Source organism: Pelobates fuscus, chromosome 4 (genome assembly GCF_036172605.1).
Source record: "Pelobates fuscus isolate aPelFus1 chromosome 4, aPelFus1.pri, whole genome shotgun sequence".
Taxonomy (NCBI): Eukaryota; Metazoa; Chordata; class Amphibia; order Anura; family Pelobatidae; genus Pelobates; species Pelobates fuscus.
Window position 1 is genome coordinate 307170127 of NC_086320.1, and position 17814 is coordinate 307187940.

The window sequence follows — 17814 nt, forward strand, 5'->3', positions numbered from 1 at the left end:
ACTTTATAATATTGTAAAGCACTCCGGAATAAGTTTGCGCTATAGAAATGCGAAAAATAATAATTATTGTTGCATGTGTTCAAAACGTTTTACTTCCACAAGATGGCAGCAGAGTCTACATGGCCATAAACCTACTTAGATCATGTGAGTTGTTCATAGATACCATCTCTGGTGTATAAAACTCAACCCGCTCTATACAAGTGTTACTTCCTTTATGTTGCAGATTGTTGAATTTACCAATTTATAGACTTCACTATACGAATTGGAATCAAACTGCTGTTAATAATTAACTGCCCCCCAAAGAAATTTAAAAAAATACAAAAAAAAGTTACAACAATCACAAATATATAATGTGTTTTGCCGAGCTGTATATGCAGAATAAAAATTATGTTACTAAAAATATTTTAACAGTTCAGTGATGTCCACTATGACCCAGGCCCCACTACCTTACTTATATTTTTGGGCAAGTTTAGAATCACATTTAGTTTTACCATGCTTGAAAATGTCTGCCACTTTTACTGGAAAATAGCACAACATATCCACTGACTGATCAAATCAATGTAAATACAAAGAACCCAGAACAACTATTTTAATGTTTAATTGCCCTTAAAAATACAATTAAGGGAGACTCCTCCATGTTTCATGAAGTGCATATTGTCCCCTGTAAACAGGCTTAGGATATGCGTAATATATTATATTTTAATGGCACTTTGATGGCTTAGGTTCCCTGACAGATTTAAACATTTATAAAAGTCCATGTTTTTTCAACACAAGTCTTAACACAGATTATGCGGGGGGGGGGACTCTCTGAGATGAAAGGGTTAAGCACCAGACAATCACAAAGAAGGGTCTAGATCAACAGGATTGAAGTCATAATTGATAAATTCCATACATTTAGGCTCTGATCTTTCACGTTGGCTTCTTGTTGGTACAGTATAGATTTTTCTTTTTTTTTTACACTTATATGTGCAGTTTCACATTTATCATCAGTAAGAACAAATGCCAGGTTTGTATGAAAATAATGAAGTCAATTATCAATTATTAATTTGGCATCTAAATTAAAGATCCCAAACCCCCTCCCTCCCCTCAAAAAAAAATTTAAAAAAATAAAATTAAAAATATAAGTTTTTACTAGAGATGTCATTAACTCAGTTATAAGACTGTAGTTCAAAACTGAGATCTTATTTTAATAGGAAGAAAAAGAAGTGAATGCTGGGAGACGTGTATGTTAACTTTGGCCTTCCTTTATAATAGTTCGTTAGAAGGAATGATGGTAAAAGATGATTTTTTTTTTCTCTCTCTCTTTCTCTTTTTGGAACAGTACGTGCAGCATTTGGAAGATCCCGGTGTGTCCTTGGTACGGATGTTTGGCACACTGATCTCGGAGGCAATCAATTATCTTTTCTGGGATTTGCTTGACTTCATTGGATATTTTGATTGTATTCAGAGAGTCACAGCGACACAGTAATCTAAGGCTGGAAATCTGTTTTAATGCCAACTCCCAGGTTATTTCATATAGTCCGTTTTTTTTCCACCTCCAATCCATACAATTCATTGAAGAAAAGAAAGAGACCTATAGCAAATAAGTGTAAAAAATACATACAAAATTGGTTACTGTAGCCATACTGAGACATGAACCAAGCAAAATGCAAATCCACATAACCTAAAGATATGGGTTCCGGCTGTTGCTCTTGGCAGACTGACCAGTCAAGCACTCTGATATGGTCCGATGCAAGACATCGGAAGAGGGGAACATTGCTTGCTCAGTGTGGCGCCTACACGCAGTCTGTCCAGCTCCTCAATTATGACAGAGTAGGCACCTGTTGACCCACATGGCAGTTGCCTACCCCACCCAAGTTTACAGGGGTCTTGGTGGTGGTAGGGGGAGAGCACAGTGCTAATGGAGCTTGGATCACAGCTCATCCAGCACACCCTGTAATGATGGGGATTCGGAATGTGACGTCGCTCGAGCCCTGGCATCACTTCAAGTCCCGCATGCAGCTGTGCAGTATAACCACAGTGATCCTAGCCACCCACTGGCCACCAGGGATGGGATCCACTGCACCTCTCCCAGGTAAAAGTAGAGAGTATGTTTGTGTACGTGTGTAGGAATGTGTGTGTATATTCATTTTTTGAGTGGGTAGGTACACACTTCGCCACTTCCCAAAGATTTACTCCAAGCACCCTGACAATGATTTGAAGTGGTCATGGTGCTTGAAGTCTATATTTGCAGCATTTCAGCCCTTTAAAGGGACAGCAAACTAGAAAGGAAAAGTAACAATAAATCTGCAATTATTATGCTTATAAATTATAATGAAATGTATAGATAGCGTTAATTTCATGATTTAGATGGGGACTAGGACAAAGTAATGTTTTATGCCAGGACAGATTGCAGTGAGGTGGCAGGAGCACAAACATGATGAACCAGACGCAAAAAAACCAGTATCGTAAATAAATGTACTCTTAAAGGGACATTCTACTGCCCAAAACCAAATAAAAATAAATCACTGTTTAGTAGATATATAAACACGCATATGTTTAATTATGCATTTTTTCATCAGGGTTATATTTAAAAAAACTTGCAAAGCCCTTCCCTTCTAACCCTATCCATACATTATGTGGCTGTCCATTCTTACTGAGACAACCAATTCAGGTAAAAAAAGTTATAAGGTTAATTTATAAAACTTCCAATTTCTATTGAAATCTACACTTTAAAAAAAAGAAAAAAAAATTTAATTAAAAAAAAAAAAAGGACACACTCTTCACATATAAAGCACTTCAGAAAGCTGAAGTGCTTTAGGGGTCTGGAGTGTCCCTTTAAGTTGTAAAACTATTTAACTGAAAAAGATAAACAGGTTAACATTTAATGTTAAAATGTTCCATATTCGAGGAGATTATCTGCTTTTTTTTTTTTTATACTATAGCTTCCTTTAAGATATTCTTAAAGGAACACTCCAAATACCATAATCAATACAGCACGCTGTGGTAGTTGTGGTGCCAGGAGTGCATTAGCACTCCGCTAAGTAGTCAAACCATTTTTAAATAGTTTGGCTTTTTATCGGAAGTCTGCCAGGTGCTGCTCCCTGCTTCCATTACTAACTCTGGTACGTCCAGTAGTTCCACTATCTCTCCTGAGCTAAGCAAGCTGTAGTTGCTATGGTGTCTTGAGTATTTCTTTAATGTAGGGACAGATAAACATTAAAGCGGATCTATCAATTTTGGAAGTTTTTACATACTGTGAAAATGTGTCCAACGTATTGCAAAAGTAAAAGCAATTTTGGATACATCTCAAATTGTTCAACTTTTTTAACTTGTAGATTGTGAGCAAAACATTTTTGGGAATCAGTGCTTTGCAGACTTAAGTGAAAAGTGGGAAAAATTTGCAAACCTGAACATGTGAAAAGCCCTAAAGCTAATTTTTTAATACATATTAAGCTACATTTTAAAATGTTGTATTCTTTGAATTGCAATCCTTTGAGAGATAAAAGGGTCAACATAACATTGCTTTCATATCCATTATTTTAGTGGAGCATTGCAGAGGGCCAGAAATCTAAAGATAATTTAGTTACAATGCAGGAGTGGGTAGAATGGAGGAAATGAAACGCCAACGTTCCCAAATCCTCCAGTTTTGCAGTGGCAGTTGGACTACTGCCAGATTCTTTGTTTTTCACAAGAACCATTAAAATGCAATTATTCACATAAAAATGACGATGACAGGACAGAGCACATATTGTATAAATTTAATCAAGCTCAATGTATTCTTGGGTATAGTTCCACTCTAAATCAGCACACAGCAAACACACACACAGCGCAAAATGGCAATAGTTACCTGTGGTACAGAAAAATGGGTGTCTAATCTGAAGGATGTTCAGGACAAGATCTGTTTACTTCAAACCATTCATCTATGCACCTGCAAGGCAGAAGAGAGAAAGTTATTATGGTTATTTTTAAAGTGAAACATTGAAAGCAACCCATCATGCTTTGCAAACTGCATGTCTGTATGGAAAACAGCGTGGTTACATATTAATACACGTTCACTATGGATATACCATAGATGCTTGAATAAATATACATCCTATGCTCATCTAGCTGGATGTGATAGCAGTTTTCAGCAGCAGGGTGAATTTGGACGGGCACTGAACTGGGAAGATTTATCAAAATTATGAAAAGGGTCCCAAAAATAAAGAGAACAAACAGAAGTGGATACTTTTGATTGGCCAATTCAATCACCCAAGCTGAATCCAAGTGAGCATGTGTTTTAGCTGCTGAAGAGAAGAGCAAATGCAAAATAACGTAAATCAGACAGAAATTGAGGATGGCTGCTGTACCTGCCTGGAGTCTCAGTGGGTGAGGGACATTAAGTCGATAGGTTGCAGGGTTCCGACATTAATTCACTGAACAATTTATCTGCAGCCAAGTACTAAATATGAGCCTGGGTTCATTGACTGAACAATGAATTGGAAACAAGCAGTGACTAAAGCAGAATTAGAAAACAAACCTCAAAAAAACACCTTTGTTAAAAGGAATACTCCAAGCACCATAACTACTTCAGCCTGCTGTAGTTGGTATGGTGCCAGGAGCGGCTTAGCAACATCCTAGCATAATTTGTCAAACTATTTTAGCACAGTTTGACAAATCGACGGGGTGTTGCCAGGCGTTCACACAGATTCCAGTTTTCTCGAGGAGGATAAGTCGTATGACGATATAGGTATTTAGTGTCAGCTCAATACCCTCAGCCAACAAATGTGTTTAGTGAGTAGCTGCATTGAACAAACTAACATTTAACATCTTCAGTTCGAACCATGCCTGTAGTAAACACATCTTATGAATGTGAGAGAATAAAGAAGTGACTAATACTTGCCCTTTGTGATATATACAGAGGCACGGTAATCTCGCTATTGTGTCCCCTTGCTGTAAATCTTCCAGGCATATCGCACATTCTCCAGTATCTTTACATAGTACGTCCTCTGTCAGAAAAAAAAAAAGGAAATGAAAATACAAACAAAACAACATTGTTAAAAATAAGATTGCATGGGAAAAAAAACAAAAAACAAAGCGCAGAGTATAAATATTAAAGGAAACATGTATTCCTAACCCTATGGTGTTACAACCGCCATCTAGCCCCCTGAGCTCCCTAAATATAGAACCAAAATCTTACCTTTTGTCCAGTCTGCTGCCTCTGCCCCTGATCTGCCTGCTTAGCTGACATCATCAGAAGTGTTGATTAAAAGCCAATCACAATTCCCATAGGATTGTCTGAGATTGTCAAGGAGGCAGAGCAGGGCAGAGCCATCACAAGTCAAACATAGCCGTGGCCAATCATAGAGATGAATTGAATCAACTCATCTCTATGAGGAAAGTTCAGTGTTTCCATGCAGGGGGTGGAGACATTGAATGGCAGTGCTGCTCACTGTACTGCCCAGGAAACACCTCTAACAGACATATGAGAGGTGGCCAGTGAAGTTATCCCTAGGCTGTAATGTAAACACTGCATTTTCTCTGAAAAGACAGTGTTTACAGCAAAAAGCCTGAAGGGAATGATTCTACTCACCAGAACAAATACTATAAGCTGTAGTTGTTCTGGTGACTATAGTGTCCCTTTAAATAGACTTTACAATCCTGAATAAACGGCCTTACAGCTTTACTTTTGTAGCATTTCACATTTTAACTTTGATGTCTATGCACACAAACACAAACTCTCTATCAGTGATCAGAATGCGGATTTAACCAATTCATGGGGGAAAAAAACATCTCACTGAAATTATAATCACAAAGTGTACTCTAGTCTAGAGGGCATACAAGACAAAGGCCAAACTGCTGGTGCTTAACTAGTGTGTGTTTTTTTTTTTTTTTATAAATTCAAAATTTTATTATTTTCAAGTTGAAGAGGGGGATATAGGGATACAGAAAGGAAGAAGGGTTGGGGAAGGGGGGTAACAGGGTCTTACGACCAGTTTTCCATCTTTTCTTTGTTGTTACAGACAAAGTTCCGTTCCTTGCCATGGCATAGCTCGTCAGTCATATTAAACAATATATACATTAAGCTGTACAAGGTTGAGATTATAGTGGTCTTTCTATGGTGTGTGTACCAGGGGGTACTGCTTTTCTGGTCTCGTTTAAATAGAGATTCTTTACCTTGGTTTTTACCTGTTATTCGGGGTAAGGTACGGGAAGAGGAACTTGGGTTAAAGAGTGGGTTCACAGAGTTCCTGGAGCTCATGCTTTTGCTGGCTTTATCTGTGGTAGTTGTGGTGCATGAACTTTTGTGTCGTGGTATTCTTTACATCCCATTTATTTTGGTTGTTACATCTGTTTATAGCTGTTATTGTTTGTCTCTGTGTCTAACGGGGAGGGGGTTCCAGGGTGTAACTTCTGGGGGTGTGAACTATATTACATCGTGTACCTGTGTACAGTGGCTATACTCAAGTTATAGTTGGTTTGCGTTCCGTATCGTTGTGATTGCGGTGTGGTTGTTTTCCTTAGTAGGTGGTGTGTGTTTGTGTGCCTCCATCCGAGGGGAGTGCAGTAGGGAGGGAGGGGGGGAAGGGAGGTAGTAGTCAGGTCTTAGGGTTGGGTTTTGATTCTTATTCGTGGGCCCGTCTATGTGTGGTGTCCCTTGTCTAGGCTTGAGTGGTCCTGGGGGTGTTTTTTTCGGGGTTGGGTGGTGTTAAGTCTGAGTAGTTTGTTATCCTACCTGTGATCTTTATGTGTGTTCTGGTTGGGGCCTCGTTGGTTGGGTGTGAGGGTTGGGTCTTAGATCTGTGTTGTTGCTTGTTGGGAGCTCCCACCCACCTGGTCTGACCCGTTTGATGGGGCGTTTGATAGGGTCGTGAATTCAAAGATCCATGGCTCCCATATTTTGTCGAAATGTTTGGTGGTGTCGTGGACTAAGGCTGTTAGCTTACCCATTTGCATTGCTTCGTTGATTTTCTGTTTTATGATTGTGAGGGGCGGGATGTCTGGGCTTCCCCATTTTTCTGCGATCGCTCGCCTGGTGGCTAGTGCCAGCTTGGCCAGTAGTTTATTCTGTGCCCTGGAGATATTTTTAAGAGGTCTGGACAGGAGCCACAGCCAGGGGTCTAGCGGGATTATGGTGTGTAGTGCCTGTGTGGCTAATTGCGCTATATGTTGCCACAGTGTGGTCACTCGGGGACACTCCCACCACATGTGGGTGTATGTTCCTCTGTTCCCACAGCCCTTCCAGCATAGATCATTGTCTGATTGTTTCATTTGTTTCAGGCGTAGCGGTGTGATGTACCATCTGAGAAGGGTTTTAGTGTGTGTTTTTTTGAGGAAATTTCCTCACAGCAAAATTAAAGCGACACTATAGGCACAACTTTAGGCACAAAACAACTTTAGCTTAATGAAGCAGTTTTCATCTATAGATCATGCCTCTGCAGTCTCACTGTTCAATTCTCTGCCATTTTCAGAGATATTACCTGTGCCGTGTGCTACAGTATATAAGCAACAATAGATTAGGGAGGCTAAGGCGTGGCTAAAGTCAGGGAGGAGGAAGGAGGATGTTGGCTGATTTTGAGCTTTGGTGCAATATTTCCTAAATGGAAGAGGGCCTGCTGTGCTGAGGACAGGATGGCTGAAGGTTTGAGGGGTTTATAAAGGTGGGTAGGGCAGGGCTTGACAAATTTGCTTTGAATCTAGGAGCCAGTTCTTACAAAGCTTTATATTCAACAAAAAAAATGCAATCCTTGTTGTTGAATATAAAGGCGCCAAATTCTTAAAGCGACACTATAGTCACCAGGACCACTACAGCTTATTGTAGTGGCTCTGGTGTCTATAGACTGTCCCTGCAGACTTTTCAAAGTAAATACTGCCTTTTAAGAGAAAAGGAAGTGTTTACATTGCTTCCTAGTGACACCTCTAGTGACTATCACTCAGACGGTCACTAGAGGTGCTTCCTGTGTCAGTGCTGCACAATGTGTAGCACCTACATTCAGCGTCTCCACGCTCTGCATGGAGGTGCTAAATGTTCCCCATGGAGATGCATTGATTCAATGCACCTCTATGAGGAGATGCTGATTGGTGCAGCGTTTTGCAGCCAATCCTATGAGAAAAAATTGGATTGGCTGAGATCATCAAGCTTGTTCATTTCAGCCATAGAGGGAAGACCAGCATGGTGTGGGAAAAAAAGGTGAGTAAAAACACCATTCCCTTGCGAACGTAAGGGGTCTGGTCGCCTAAAAACACATACATTATGACACACACACCATGACAAACACACACACTCACACTGATATACATAAACTCATGCACACACACACACACCCCATGACAGACACACACACACACACACATACCATGACAGACACATACTCCATGACAGACAAACACAAACACACTGTGTGTGTCTTTATGTCATGATGAGGGTGTGTGTGTGTGTGTCTGTCAGTGTGAGTGTGTGTGTGTCTGTCTTGCATGGTGTGTATCACACACACCATGAAAGACAGACACACAAACCAAGACAGACAGACCCATGCACTCACACTATGACAGACATACACCCACACATTATTGCTTGCTAGCTGCACGTATTGTTGCCGTCTGCGAGGGAGCTGTAATGTCCCTGCTCTGCTCCCCCACGTGCCGCTTAGTGAAACCGGGGTTGGAATATGACGTCATATCCCGGCCCCGATCTCATTATGCGGCGCACAGGGGAGCAGAGCGGGGACATCACAGCTCTGTCGCCGCCCTCCTTCTATTCGCGCAGATAGCCGCCCGCCTCCACGAACCCCCAGCTTGCTGCCCGCCTTAATAATACCCCAGCTTGCCGCCGGCCGCCCGCCTCAGAGGTAAGGTGTTCACATATCCCAGACGCCAAGGCAAAATTCCTAGGCACCATGGCTAACTGGCGCCTGGGATTTGTCGAGTCCTGGGGTAGGGACACAGAAATCTACAAAATGGAGATATTACAGAAAGTAAATGGGCTTTTGCTCAGCACATAGAGGGTGTTGATGGGGGAGGAGCAAGATCTGAATAAAGGACACCTTTTTAAAATTGGTACAAGCACTAACTAGAAATGACGTATCTGCATCTGGTTATAACAAACTATGTTGATCTTTTTAAAAACATTCAAGTAGGGCAGCACTTGGGAAATAGTGATCACAATATCCTGTCTTTTGAAACAAACTCAAAAAAGCAAATGCAAATGGAGTATTCTAAAATATATCATTTTTAAAAAGGCCAATTTCAAAAAGATAAATGCAGCTTTACAATATATTGACTAGCAAAATCTCTTTAGTGAAAAAAAAAAAAAACAGGATAAATTTTATATTTTCCAGCACATATTAGAAATGTACATTTCTCAGAATGCGTCATTGGTTAAATATAAAAGAAAAAATTAAAACCAATGTGGCTAAGTGGGAAGCTAAACTAAGAAATGGAAAATAAGAAAAGGGCGTTTAAAACAAATGATAGCCAAAGACAGCTGAACCAACCCTGATCTTTTAAAGTAAATACATTTAAAAAACAAACAAACAAAAAAATGAAAGTGTAGGTACACTGAAAATAGAGATGGGTGTGTTGGTTATTTCTGCCTCTTCCTAGTCTTCATTAACTATTACTATCTAGAACTATCTTTGGAGCACAGCTACAGCCACTCAGGCTTTTATGCAGAGTGCTGCTTGAAGTGGACTATGCTCCCAAAACAACAAAGCCAGTCTGTTAATTCCTGCACGCACAGGTCACTATTAATATGAGGGTTACACAACGTCTTATGGATTGGGCCACATACCATAGATTATACAACAGATATTTATTAAACAATTCAAGTTAGACCAGCGCAATCAGCCACAGTGTTAATCATTTCCAGACCTTGTTTAAAGCAGCATTGCTTGTTGGAACTGACTAACTGGGTTATTTACTAAAGAGAGCATTTAAAGTGAACTTCAAATTTAAGGCCAGAGAAGCCGAACTGGAAGCATAGCTGTCTTGGAGAATTTTTCCAGTTCCGCTAATTTGACCTTAAATTTGAACTTCTAATTCACTTTGAATTCTCAATTTAGGGAGTAATACTGTTAGTATATTTGTCCTCCGGGAGGCATAACCACCTAGCAAAGCTAGTGGGTATGCGGCAGTCTCCCGGAGTCAAATGCCAGAGCTGAAAAGGCTCGCGCTGTGCATCTGCACAGCAACAGCCTTTCAGCCAATCAGGTAATCAGGAGAGCCGTGCTGAGCGCGGGATTCCTGATTACCTCAGATTTTTAAAATGGCATCATTGATGGAGGACTCTATTTCTGTGTCTGCCACAGATTTAGTGGATGCCTCTCTTAAAGGCAGCCCCATCAATGTTAGAAAGCTCCATAAAAGAGCTTTCCTTGCCAGGGAACTTTCCTCTTCATCATCTGAGGAGGATTTGGTCCCAGTTTTAAATAAAAAACATAAAGGAAGACAGCTGGTCTCTTCCGACAGTTCCTCCTCTGAGGAAAACTTCTCCGCTTCTCCTTCCCCTCATACTCGTTTGAGTAAAAGAAAATTTAAAGGGACAGGACCCCAAAAAAGGAATAGTGTGTTTCCCTCGTTTGAGCACCAGAAACACCTTCCAGAGGAAAAGGGCAAATCTCGTTGGAGGTTAGATAGTCCCTCTCCTTCCTCTTCTAGAGCGTTCGCTCACTCTTCCTCCCAAAGCCGTCCCAGTTCCAGATACGGCTCTCCAGAAATAGACTGGGAATCCGAGGAAGTGGTTCGTTCAGCGGCTTCCACTGAGAGAGGGAAGCTAAGCAACGTTCAGATGGCCAGAGTAAGTCTCCTAGGAAAGACTCTCCCATCAAAATTATTTCACTCCAGATGGGCTATGGAGCACGACTCTGAGGTTAGAGATTTTGCTAAACTAGCCTTCAGATCTCCCTTGGTTAAGGAAGATGATCTTCTCCTCAGGAACCACATCGGTATCCCGGACATTCAGGCTTTAATGGCCCCAGAGGTAGACCCTGCGCTGTTATCCATCACAGGGAGCAGCGTATCCTCTGATCCCACAGACCAGACTTTTCGCAATATACAGTTTAAAATTGCTGATGCTGTGGGCCCGCTATTACTGATGCTGGATAAGGCAGAAAAGGAAGGCAATGTCCAGAAACCTTCCACTTCATCTCTGTTAGCATCTAAGATGGCCCTTTTAAAAGCGTCTGGCAGGGCAGTGCTAATTATCGGCCAAGCCTTTAATTATATATCGAACATCCGCAGATCACGCTGGCTCCATGCAGCTGGTCTGTCCGACCTAGCCCCCAAATCGCATGAGTTCCCAAATTTGGAGGATTCTCACCTATTCGGTCCCTCGTTCATTCAGGAGGTTAAAGGCCGTTACAAGGCAAGGAGATCCTTTTCAGAGCTCAAGAAGACCGTCCCTGGCTACAAAAAGCCCTTTCGGACAGAGGGTCGCCCCTATAGGGCTGCAGGAGCGTCCCGAGAAGCCTCTCACCAGGCCCAGTACCGCCACTACAGTGGAAGACATAAGCTCCCAGGCGGTGGCAGAGGAGCGCATTCCAGAGGCGGTTCAGCCTCCAAAAGAAAACCCATGCATTCAAGTAAGTGTGCCTCCTCATATGCCACTAAATTGGAAGGATATTTCCTCAGACAAATGGGTCCTAAAGATTTTTCAAAGGGGTTTACAACTCCCCCTTTTAAGGTTCCCAGTCCAGAAGTTTGCACCCCTCAGAGAGGTGAACCCAGTGCTAGATGCCTCCCTTTCCTTAGCTTTAAGTCAAGGGAAAATAGAGTTGGCAGACACGTCTATTACAGGATGGGTCAGCCCATTGTTCCCAATACCAAAGTCAGACGGTTCCTGGAGACCGGTCCTAAACGTGAGGCCTCTGAACGCTTTCATCAAAAGGAAAAGGTTCAGGATGGAGGGTTTATCAGATCTTCCAGGCTTAGTACAGAAAGCCTTTTTCTGCATAAAGTTAGACCTAAAAGATGCCTTCCATTCAGTCCCCATAGCCAAGAAACACAGGCGTTTTCTCAGGTTTCAGTGGAAAGGGAAAGTGTGGCAGTGGACCGTTTTGGTGTTTGGCCTATCCAACGCACCATACACATTCTCCAGAATTATGAAATCAGTGATAGCTCATGTCAGACTAAAAGGTTTCATGTGTCTATACTATCTAGACGACATCCTGCTCATGCATCCAGATGGGGAAGCCCTTGCTTCTCAAAGGGATTACCTTGCTTCCCTTTTACAAGACCTAGGATTTGTAGTAAACCTACAGAAATCAGTCCTAATTCCCACTCAAAGCAAACTACTGGTACATCTCAACTCATCTCTCAGGCACCAGAGTTGGTCCTTGAGAGACCTAGCAAAGATTATCGGGAAATTAATAGCTTTAACACCAGCATACAACAATTCCCCCTTACTTTGCAGAAGAAGTCAGCTGTTTTTAGGGAACCGACTAAGACAGGGTGGCCATTGGGAATCAAAATTTGTTCTCCCCAAGAAGGTCAGAGAAGAACTGAAGTCCATTTTGGAGTTAGAAATTCCACTTCCTCGTCCACTGTTAGAGCAGCCTGCGACAGTCACTCTGACGTCAGACGCCTCAAGTCACGGTTGGGGTGCGTTTACATCCCAGAACGCCATAAGGGGAATCTGGTCAGACCAAGAGAGTCACCTCCATATAAACATTTTGGAGTTACGAGCTATAAAATTAGCTCTCAAGGGCCTAGTTCCTCTAAACCAGTCACCGATGTTGGTAAAAGTCAATTCGGACAACAGGACAGCGGTGGCTTATATAAACCACAGAGGGGGTACAAGATCAAGGGGTCTTTGCTTAGAGGCTCTAGATCTTTGGTCCTGGGCCTTAGCAAACAACGTTCAGGTCTTCGCAGAATATGTTCCGGGAGAGGCGAACGAGCTTGCAGACTCTCTCTCTCGCCAAAGTCTGTCCCTGGCAACGATTCAATTAAAGATTGCTCTTTTCCAACGGATAGAAAGCAATTTTGGCCAGAGACAGGTAGATCTGTTTGCATCCCAAACATCTGCTCAAACCCCCAGGTTCGTCTCCCGAACCTGGACAAAGGGAGCTTGGAAAATGGACGCAATGTCTTTCCAATGGACGGATGTTCCAGCCCCTTATGCTTTCCCCCCTCCATCTTTACTGATGAAAGTGCTGGAGAAGATCCGCAGGGACAGGGTGCAGAGCTTAGTTCTCGTTTATCCAGTATGGACCTCCAGACCCTGGTATCCCTTGATCCACCAGTTAGTCAAGGGAATCAAGATCCCATTAGGCATGACAGTGGACTGCTTTCAGGGAACCAGCGATCTTCTGCTCAAGCTCCCGCAGCTAATGTGGATCGCAGCCCTGGTAGGCTGTTAACACATCCCCTTTTATCGGATCAGGTCTTGGATATTATTAACTCATCTTTAAGACGTAGAACTAGGGTAAGATATAGAAAGATGATCGAGGAATTCAAAGAATGGGAGGTTTCTTTTCTGTCTAACACACAAGGATCTGATACCATTCCTTTGGCGTTAGAATTTCTTACCCTTAAGTTCCATTCTGGTTTATCTGTCAGTTCAATCAAGACCTACGGATCTGCCTTAAACTTCCTGATCCCCAACCTTACTCAGGATGCCCTGTATTTGAGATTACTAAAAGGGTTAGCCGTCTGCCGCCCATATACCCCACGCTACACATCTACTTGGGATGTAGATGTCTTATTAAATTTCCTTAAGTCTTTGGATAATGCTAAAATTGATTTAAGATGGACTGCTATTAAGTTGGCTTCTCTGCTGTCCTTGGCCCTGGCAGCTAGAGGAGCAGAGTTAACTCAAATCCATATTTCAGAACCTTGGTTGTCCAGGACCCCGGGAGGTTTCCATATTATACTAAAAGGCAGACAAAAAACATCCCATTTTTCTCCTGGTCCGGTAGAACTGGACTTGGTCCAAGATTCTTCCGATCCAGGCTTATGTTTAGTCAGTTTGTTACAATCGTACCTTCAACTTTCTGCTGGATTTAGAAATGATATCAGTCAATTATTCATTACATCAAGGAATCCCTTTCGTCCAGCCAAGGTTAATACAATTAGAGGCTGGATACTTTCCGCCATGTCTACGGCTGGAATTGATGTTTCAGTGTTCAAAAGCCATTCAATTAGGGGAGCCTCGGCTACTAAAGCAGCAGGAAAGGGCCTTCCTCTCCCTACTATCTTAAAAGCTGCAAGATGGTTGTCCAGTAAAACCTTTGTTAGATTTTACTGGAGGCCATCAGAAGTTGAACGCCTTCAGTTTCTTAGGACCACCACCAGGTGTGTGCTATTCTACCCACTAGCTTTGCTAGGTGGTTATGCCTCCCGGAGGACAAATCAGAGTTTGCAGGAATCTATGATCTGCAAACTTTCTTTGTCTTAGGGATGAGCATAACCACCTAGCAATAGCGCCCGTCCCACCCTCCTCCAAGTTAAGAGTTTTGCCTGCTGGTGGTAGTTTGCTTTCTAAAACATAAGGTTATCTGGTGCTTATTCAACATTTGATAACCGTTCTCTGTTTTGTTTTTTACAGACTATAGCCGTACTCCAAGACCGGACCAACAAACCAAAGATCCACCTAAATAGGAGAAGTGGATGCAAGTAGTCTCGTCGGTTCAATATTCGCATGGACTCCCTGCATAAAGAATATGTTTGCTGAGACTTGTTTCAACATTTCTCTTCTCTTTTATTGAACTTATTTCGTTGCAATTTGTTGAATGTTTCCACTATTCATTTGTTACTCTCCTTTGGCATACATTGTTGCCTTGTTTTTCAGTTCAGCTGTTTTATACAAAGTTTCAAGTCTATCTTGTATGTCTTCATGATTTATTAAATATTTTCTTGTTCCCCTGTACTATTGGCATCTTGAACTGTTTTATTTGCGTTTAGACGTTTAAATATATTCCCGTACACTGTCGGAAATATTTATCCTTAGTACTTCGTGGGATGTGCTAACCATCCGCAGTTTCCCAATTTTAAAAATCTGAGGTAATCAGGAATCCCGCGCTCAGCACGGCTCTCCTGATTACCTGATTGGCTGAAAGGCTGTTGCTGTGCAGATGCACAGCGCGAGCCTTTTCAGCTCTGGCATTTGACTCCGGGAGACTGCCGCATACCCACTAGCTTTGCTAGGTGGTTATGCTCATCCCTAAGACAAAGAAAGTTTGCAGATCATAGATTCCTGCAAACTCTGATTGCACGAAACATAACAAAAACGCAGGAGAAAAACAATGAAAACAATCACGAATAACTTTCACGACTGATGAAGGAGGTCATCGCTTGTAAAAAGGATTTAGATAGCTTTAAATAAACACTTTAGCGTTAGGAATTCATATCTGTATTCTTAACGCTACAGTCTTGATGTGACTACTTCGTTTCACCATGAGGAGCATATGATTCTGCCATAGAGAATAACTGAATATAATGATTCTCTATGGCAGACCGTGACAGCACGATATGTTACGGGATGAACGCTGGCAAGAAAAAGTCCAAAGGGCTTGGACACGTGTAGAATTAAAGGTTTTGGGGGAGGGGGGGGGGGGGGGGCAAAGAGGGGGAGCAGGACTGAAGGCACTATATCAACTTTATTTAGAAGTTGTTATAGTGCCTACAGTGTTAAGTAGATTCATCGAGGCTAGAGGTCTGGGAACCACCAGATGATAATTGTACGATGTTTGCAATTATAGATACGAAACACACACATTTTATTAACACAAGACCAAAAAAACCCTGCTCAGACTCAGCGAGCACACTATCGCTTGATAAAATAAACTTTAGAAATTGAGAAAAGATATTTCAAAAGAATACACAAAGCTCCAAAAAACGTGGACCTCCACACACCGCACGAGAAAGGCCATTTAGCCTTCGGGATACCTTTTCTCTCATGACTTAACAGAGCGGGCACTGGAATTTTGCCCCCTTCACATGTGCTATTAAGATTCATCAAACCAGGGTTAACAGAATCTGAGCTGGTCTTTAATTTCAATTATTATGCACAGAGGACCGATGATATTCCTTCATGGTTCTAGCCCTTGGCTCCTGGCTATTCATATTCCTCCCTAGTACTGTGTAAGTCCTTGGGATATGGGCTAGAATTAATCATTATGGCAGAAAATGTGACCTCTATTGAGTTGGGGCATAAAAAACAGGACTGATCAGGATTATTAATCAACCCTCGCAAATGGCTCTCAAATGACGGCTACCACCAGATGTGTGCTATTCTGTTTCATTTTGGGTGACTTCATGGCCTACAGATAACTGTTTATTTGGAAAGGTCATTTTAAAAAAAAGTCTAAATTATTTTATTTACACATAACTCCTAAACAAACTAAATGCACTTTGACACGTTTCTCCATTGCTATTACAATGGCCCGGTGTGCTTATGGTGATTTGAGTGATGTTTAAGCTTAGTTATACACACCACTAATTTGGAGCATGTTAAAAAAGAAGGCGATTCGCAAAGAGGAACATAACATAACGGACATAGAAGGACCATATGTGACACAGAGAATTATGGGAGACACGATGACGGAATAGCGAATAGGTAGCCGGTCGTCGCCACTTAGCGTGTATCTCCCCTGGTTGATTGTAGAGAAGAGACGTGTAAACATAGCTTGGTAATAACCCACCCACCATATGCTGACGTTTCATTGACCGACTTGTATCACAGGCATCTGCTTAATCTGGATTGCTATAACGTTAGGTCTAATGATTCCGCAGTCTGGGTCGCACTGAAAAACACAAAGTTTCGTGTAACAAAAATCAGTGGTGCATAGCTGAATAGGCCTAACACTAGATGCGCCTGGAGTTATATGTATGGTTTGGGTAACTGTATCTCTACATTCATCTATGAGGTAACATATTGGGCTTTTGCGTAAGCCGTAATAGCACACTTATTACATGCCACCTTTGTCAAAATGGAAAAGCGCAGAAATATAAAAATGTATGCATGACTAATGTGCCACATTCTTGTACTAATATCATTATGCGAAATGAGCCTGCTAACGCTGTTGTGGCGACACGGGCACTGTTGTACTCACCTGCATACCGAAAAATAAAGAATATAAAAAATAAAAAAAAAGAAGGACCATATGTGCAATTTTAAAATGACGAAAAAACAAAAATATGTTTTCCACATTTAAACACATTCATATAGGCATTTGATCTATTGTACAGCGCTACGGAATTTGCTGGCGTTATATAAATAATAAAATAATTATAATAATATAAGAAAAATTAGAAAAGAAAATAGCCCCACAGCACCCGTAATGAAATCAGGGTAAGAAACCTAATTTTGATAAATGTGTCTCAGTTATGCTCTTCTACATTTAATTTATGTTGCCTCATTCCAGAAACTGGCCCTGTAAATTGTAATTAATATTGGCATTTAGACATTTCTATTACCAAAGAGAAGTAGACTCTGAAAAATGCTCACGGACTGCAGTGAAAAACAAGGTATAAAGTTGATACCGCTAAATCTTCTGTGTCATCCTTCAAAACAAACGGTGATATTTAAAGGTCATCAGAATTAACGCAATAATACGGAAGTGATTGCTAAGAGCACATTTAATCTGATGGGGTAAAACTGAAGTATACACACATAGAGCTTCAAAGGGGACACAAAGAAAAGCTATTTTTTTCAGTTCTTTTCCCCATTGTGGTCTATGGGGAGGACTCTTAAATAGCTTTTTTTTTTTTTGCTGAAGCTGCCTAGTAATCCTGTGTATATAGACATGCACAAATTTTTCTCCAATTTCTAAAGGAGAATGAAGTCATCATAGACCACCAACAGTCCAGGTTTTGGTCAGTATCTCCATTTGAATAAAAAAGGTAAATACATTATTC

The 17814-nt window shown here is 41.5% G+C and overlaps 1 protein-coding gene across 2 annotated transcripts in view; it reads right to left on the minus strand.

Moving 5' to 3' along the window:
* Nucleotides 1–575: 575 nt before the first annotated feature.
* ZNRF2 (zinc and ring finger 2) overlaps nt 576–17814 on the minus strand; it is a 136380-nt gene continuing 119141 nt past the window's right edge. The window contains exons 3-6 of one of the 2 annotated variants that reach the window (XR_010090776.1): nt 4862–4967; nt 3830–3910; nt 1536–1573; nt 576–1498 (exon numbers count right to left, since the gene is read on the minus strand). Coding sequence is in view for 1 of the 2 variants with exons in the window: in XM_063452282.1 (XP_063308352.1) it covers nt 3853–3910; nt 4862–4967 (164 nt within the window). In the remaining variant the exon portion in view is untranslated. Of the gene's footprint in view, nt 1574–3829; nt 3911–4861; nt 4968–17814 lie in introns of both variants that reach the window. The other variant, XM_063452282.1, reaches the window with a different exon arrangement.